Source organism: Ursus arctos, unplaced genomic scaffold (assembly GCF_023065955.2).
Source record: "Ursus arctos isolate Adak ecotype North America unplaced genomic scaffold, UrsArc2.0 scaffold_12, whole genome shotgun sequence".
NCBI lineage: Eukaryota > Metazoa > Chordata > Mammalia > Carnivora > Ursidae > Ursus > Ursus arctos.
The window spans coordinates 7,196,893-7,203,217 of record NW_026622786.1 but is presented as its reverse complement, the minus strand read 5'-3'; the positions used below and the strand labels follow the sequence as shown (position 1 = coordinate 7,203,217).

Below are 6,325 nucleotides of genomic sequence, written 5' to 3'. Positions count from 1 at the left end.
TGAGGAATAATATTGCAAGCTAACAGCTTAGGTAACAGCACCATCAGTATTAGTTTTACCCCACTTTTCAATTCTGGCAATTCAATTTAGCAAACACTCTCCATCTCCACTGGAAGGCACCCTGTCCTGAGCAAGTGTGTTATTTGTCACCAACTAGCGCACAGAAAAGTGACTGTCTTGTGATGCTTCCTGTTTGACAGAAGTTTTTTCCTCAAAAGCATTTCTTTGCAATCACTGGAGAAAGAAAAAAAGCACTAGGTAGTGCTGGGCTTTGTGGGACTCAGAATGAAAAGAAAATTATCTCTCTCAGCAAATTCTGACATCTCAGGTATATCACTGAAGACCAGGGACACAGGAATGGAAAATAAAAACTGCAATGCCACAGAGCTTGACATGTAATCTTTTTTATTTTGTGATAAAAATGCTTTCATATAAATTTCATCTTAACTACTTTAGAATGAAACTTTGAAAAGTAAAAACATTGTGCATTTTCCTTACTATGTCATAGGAACATGCAGTCATTTTTCTTGGTTACTGGGTTTCTCATACAAACAGATATAATATCACTTTTAAGAGAAATGTACACAAGGAAGGAGTCATAGTACCAAATGGTTACAAGTGGGAGCGTCAGGTCATATAATCATGTCCTCTCAAATAGGCATCATACATTCAATGTGTTGGTTAAAACCAAAATCTCCAAACTGCCTGCCAACAAAACATTATACCTTTGGTTCTTTCTATGCAAGAATTGTGTACCAGCAAACGTAATAAGATGGTATAATGGGCTTGAGCATCATGGCTGATTGCTTACATCAAAGTCTTTCACTCTCTCTTTCCCTTACACCTTTCCCTCCCTCACCATCATGTAAGTCAGAAAATGATGCTTAACACAAAACAGAAGAAACAAACAGAAAAATGTGTCCCCAAAGGTGGACAGAAAAGGAGTCAAAGGAAGAATTTATAAAAATAAAAATAAACCAAAAATGGGGGGCAGTGACCTATACATGGCATAAAAGATATGTTCTATAAAAACTTAGTCTCTAATTCAGAAAGTGATTCTCCATCTCACCTTCTCTTTTATTAGGCACTATACAACACAAGGGTTCTTAAAATCTAAGGGATTGATAAATGCTTGAAAGGCAATGTCTTCCTCTTCATCACTGAAGCCTGTTGTCTGTAATGGCAGCTTTCACAGTCCCTTCCCTCAAACCCAAAGGATCCCAAGAAGGAGAAACAAGTTAGACCTACACTGTGGTTGGGGAAGGAGGAGGTTATAGAAGAGACAAGCTGTTGAGTCAGAGGCTGATACTTTCAGGAAGTGGGGATGAGACAGGATGACAGAGAGGGCAGATGTGGTGGCGTCCATAGTGGTCCATGAGGTTCTCCCCATCTGTGAAATAACAATGGGTCCAAGGTAGAGAGTCACCATTCAGAAGATAAAATGTCACATGCTACAAAAGGGCTGGCAGAGCTGCCACATAACAGAATAAGATACAGAATGAACAGTCTGCTTATACTGGGGCAGAACTAATTATTTTTGTTGGTTCAATGAACTTGGGCAGGACTGAAAAAAAAAAAAAACAACCCAAAACATTTGTAGACTGCATGTTAACAGACACATAGGGGTTCCGTATGGGGCCACAGACAGATAAATCAGGTTAAGTGGAATGCTCTGCTGAGCTTTCCTAGCCAAGGCAGGAATGAAGATTATCACTCAAGCCGAAACAGAGTAGGAAATTCGCCTGTCAATACCTACCAAATGCCCCAGCAAAACTAACTTCCCAGGTGTCATGACATCACAGCACCAGGTACAGATGACAGTGTGGTCACAGGACCAACTATTAGCTGACTCAGGGAGAAGAGGAAGAAAACTATTTTCCTATTTCCAGTATTGAATAGAATGCTTCTGCCCTTGACAGAGGGTCACAGAAGGTGCCAAGACCACAAATATAGAGAGCAGACTCAAGTATAACATAATCACAATCTGAGCATGAGCATGACAAAGACAGTAAGTCTTTCATTGTCCATCATCATCTAGAAGGTGACTCTAGGAAAGGAAAATGTCCCCATAAGTTTCTATGTTAGTTGCCTAAATGGGAATGTCATGACTGCCATGAAGGAAAAGGAATGGTAGCAAAAACATAGCAAAGGCTGCTTCATGGTTCCAACTTTCTTACAGGGCTGGCTTGGACCCTAGAAAACTAGGCCGGCTTTCTGTTTCCTGCCCTTGAACAGAGAAAATTCCTGTGTTCAGCAAGAACCTATTTGGGTGCACTGAAAACTCAGAGCACATGGTGTGGAGGGAAGACTGGTGAGCAGGGGTGTGGTCAGAAACGGACTCAAGGGATGGAGACTGCAACCCCCCCACAAAAGGAGCACAGCTGTTATGGGGTCCCTCGAGCCGAGCAGAGTTCAGTTCTCTGTGGCAAGGGAGCATCATTTGAGATACACCTTCTTCTATGGAGATAGCTGGGAGGAGGGGCTCAACAGCTAAGGCTAGCTTCCCCTGCTGGAAGGATGAGTGAAGCGGGCCAGGGGTTCTGAGATCTGGGAACAAATTTGTTTCGCAGGGGCCATCAGTGGAGTACTGGGCAGGAAGGAAAGGGCCTTGACAGTGGGTAACCACTTCTCACATGAGTTAGCTTATCTCTTAGTCATTCCAACATTTCAAATCTTTTTTTTTTTTTTAAAGGGGTCAGAGTACCCGCACTGCCAACAATAAAACTTCACACTTACTATACCCACAAATGAAAAAACAGCCAACTCTTATCCTTCCTCCTGGTAAGGTTTATCTAAAACCCTACATGCAAGCAAGAGAATTAAGGTGCAGTCTCTTGAAAGGGTCTTCTATCCCCCAGAATGGGTTAAAAGAAAACTTTCTTGCTCCCCTTCCTCTTGTAGGAATGATATGTAGGAGAATGCAATAGATCCGTCTTCTAAAGAAACATACTTGGAAGATGTATGCTGAGAACCATAACCAAAGCAAACCCTGTGATACTCCTGGGGACACTGGGAAAAGAGGAAAAAGGAGGCTGAAGTTGCTTTATAGAGCAGCAATGATTAAAAGCACAAAGGTCTTGCCCTCAAACATGGTGGGGGCAGGGGTACACAACCACAGAGAGGTGTAAAAATTAAAGCACCACATGAAGTCAAAAGAATTTCCTAGGAAGATAAGATGAGACAGGTCAACGTAGGCAGAATTCCAGGGTACAATTTCCAACAGGGGCGTACTGTAGAATCTTCTCATGGATATGGCAGAAGCCCCCAGGGCTTAAAATGCAGTCCAAGCTGCAAGAATGTCTGGGCTATGACAGGCATCCATTCTTTTCTCCAAATAGAAAAGAGTAAACATGGTCCCAAGTCTTATACTCGTTTTGCATCTCCACAAACTTGGCTTGATGGGTAAGAGATTAAAAGGAGCCATGTTCCCCAACCCCAATTCCTGCAGATACCCAGTGAAGCTGACAAAATTGCTTCCTTGCGTTATCTAAAAGATAAAAGCATCTTCTTTCTCCTGCCTCCAGAAGCTGGTTCCAGAGATTTCTTCATTTCTCTCCCGGATGACCTTCATTTGTTCCTCAGCAGCATTTACAATAGCCAGTTCTGTCCCTACACTGGAGGCAGACTCTTTCATGCATAAACCTGCATGTTGCTGCGTGGTGGCTCAGACATGTGTGTTCCAGGTCCCCGCTGACCTCCTCCAGCACCCCCAGGGGTAGGGCTGGTGGTCACATCTGACCAGTCAGAAGCAGAGTGGGGTGATGAACTTGACCACTGGTCAGGAGACTCTGGGGATGGTGTCAGGTAGGGATGTTCACCCTGCAGGTGACCACTGTGACTGGGTGTTCGCTCAGCAGCATTTGAGGAAGCATAACTATGCTGTGAAGGTGGTGTAGGGTACTTGCCCACAGAGGCTGGAAAAGGATGATAGGCAGGGAGAATGGTCTGAGCAACCTGCCCATCCTGCTGGGGCATCATGGCAGTGGGGAAAGCCATACTGGGCAAACGAGCCATTTCTGGAATCTGGTACATGGTGGGCACAGGGCCTGCAACAGGAGGAGGGCAGTTGGACTGAGGCTGGGGAGTCCCAGCCGGTTGGGCAATATTGCCTTTGGGGATTAGCTGGAAAGTCACAATGGGGGGCAAAGGCTCCCGAGGGGTAGTTATGTGCTTCCCTTCAGGTGGCCTGCTCTGGGGAGCTATGCCAGGGTGCGTGCCCTCAGCTGGAGCCAGAACCATACCAAACATCTCATTGTACTGGGTCTCATTCATCTCCATGCGGTTCATCCAATCTGCCGGAACAGTGACAGGATGGAGCCTACTCAAGCTTCCCGCACTGCTACTGCCTGGGGGGACAATGTGGTGGTGGGACAGCAGCTGGCTCACTGAGGGAAGCACAGTGCTGGCCCCATGAGCCAAAGGCTGCATTTCATGCAGGTTAGAGAAAGACAGTGCATGCTGGGCATGGACTGGGGCAGGGGGGGCAGCAGTGGCCAACATAGGGTTGGGCGAGGCCTGTAAGATTCCAGGGGATGTAATCATTGGAGAGGATGTGGTGTCAGAAACATATGTGTGAGGAGATTCTAAGGAATCAACGGGGGATAAAGTCACTGAGCTCTCAGACAGCTGACCCTTGTCACTCAGAGACTTTTTCCTCCTACTACCCTTGGCATCCTTGCCCTCCTTGGCAAGGTTAGGGAGGCTAGTGGGCATGGTACTCTTGGTATTGGGCCGTCTAGGCTTCTTGCCCATTGGGGTATGCTTTAGGCTGAGGAAAGATCTGTTGGGCCCACAGATCACAGGTGAGAGGGCAGAAGTCAGCACAGTGCCTGGAGGGCTTGGTGTCACATTGTACTCATCCAGGAGGCGCACAATGTCATGGTGCATGCGGTCTCGAGCCACATCCCGGGGAAGACGATCCATGTGGTCTGTGATGTCCCGATTGGCAAAATGGTCTAACAGGATCTTGGCTGCTTCATAGCTTCCCTCCCGGGCAGCAAGAAACAGAGGTGTCTCTTCCTACAGAAAAGGCCCACAGAGCTCATTAAAATTAGCAACACTCTGGAGAATATGCTAGTGTTTCTCGAACTTTTTGTTATTATCAACCCCATAGACATTTTTTTCTAACTGCCTCCCTGTATGAAATTTTAATACCACAGATAAAATGTCTATCTGCCTGTGTACTGACTGGATATCTGTGGCTTTATACATAAAAAGAGTAAGATTATTTCACCCTTCCCCAAGAATCAATTTTGCCCTATTGAGGGCGATATCTCCTTAGTTGGGAATATGTGAAATAAAGCATGCCTCTGAGCCAGAGATTTGCTTAAAAGAGCACTGGGCTTATGAAAATAGGATTCTAAGAGGAAAAGGAGTTAGAAATAAGAAAGGTAGGAGGGGAAGAACCTAAAGCAGGAAAATAAGGGAAAGCAAAAGCAAAAGGAAACAAAACATGTTCAAGAAAGATTTAAAATAAGGGAAGAGAGAAAATACACAAGATAAGATGAGCAAGAGAGGGGAAACATGACCTAAGACTCGCAGGAAGAAAAGCAAACGGGAAAACACCCATAGTGCCCAAGAACAGAAAACAAGAGCCACAGCAAAGAAAATGAAAATGAACGAGAGAAAAGGAAGTGAGCATGAGCAGAACAGAGAACGGGAGAAAGAGCAACGTCAAAGAACAGAAAGGCAGAGAAGGCTACACTGACGTTATTTATAGGATGGCCTGCTTCAGAATGAGTACTGCGGAGGCAGAGGGCTCAGTCCTGACACTTCCCTGGGTGAGCCCAATGCCCTGCCCTTGAGCTCTTCGGAGCCAGTTTCTGTCCAACCTGCGTCCCTCTTTGTCTCAGCTCAACACAGGAGGAGTTAAAGGAGAGAAGCAAAGGCTTCATCACCCGAGGCACTGCTAAGTCTGCCCTCCAGCTCAGAGCCCAGACTGTACCTTGTTGTCCTGCATGTCTCGGTTGGCCCCGTTTTTCAACAGCAAAAGGGTTGCCTCCACGTTATTGACAGCAGCTGCCCAGTGAAGAGCAGATTTCCCTGCAGGGAAAAACATTTTTACAAGCAGACAGAGTAAAGGGACATGTCCTACTCCCAGTATAAAAAAGCATCATGACTTATACAAGGAAACGTTGAACTTCCCAGAGAGCAGCAAGCCAGTTATCTGTGGGGGCCCATGGGAAAAAAACCAAAGTATTATCTTACTTTTCTGTTCTAGAAATACTTTAATACAGGCTGCCTAGCCTTCAGAAGACATGTGGGTAAAAGGATCATTTGTCTATGGTACCCACATCCTCCACATGACAGAATCCCACACTGAGGA

The 6,325-nt window shown here is 45.5% G+C and overlaps 1 protein-coding gene across 1 annotated transcript in view; it reads right to left on the bottom strand.

Moving 5' to 3' along the window:
- Positions 1–388: 388 nt before the first annotated feature.
- The window catches only part of NOTCH2 (notch receptor 2), a 161,550-nt gene continuing 155,613 nt past the window's right edge, over positions 389–6,325 (bottom strand). The window contains exons 33-34 of the mRNA XM_048220190.2: positions 5,945–6,042; positions 389–5,019 (exon numbers count right to left, since the gene is read on the bottom strand). Of these exons, the coding sequence (XP_048076147.1) occupies positions 3,631–5,019; positions 5,945–6,042 (1,487 nt within the window). The 3' untranslated portion in view covers positions 389–3,630. The remainder of the gene's footprint in view (positions 5,020–5,944; positions 6,043–6,325) is intronic.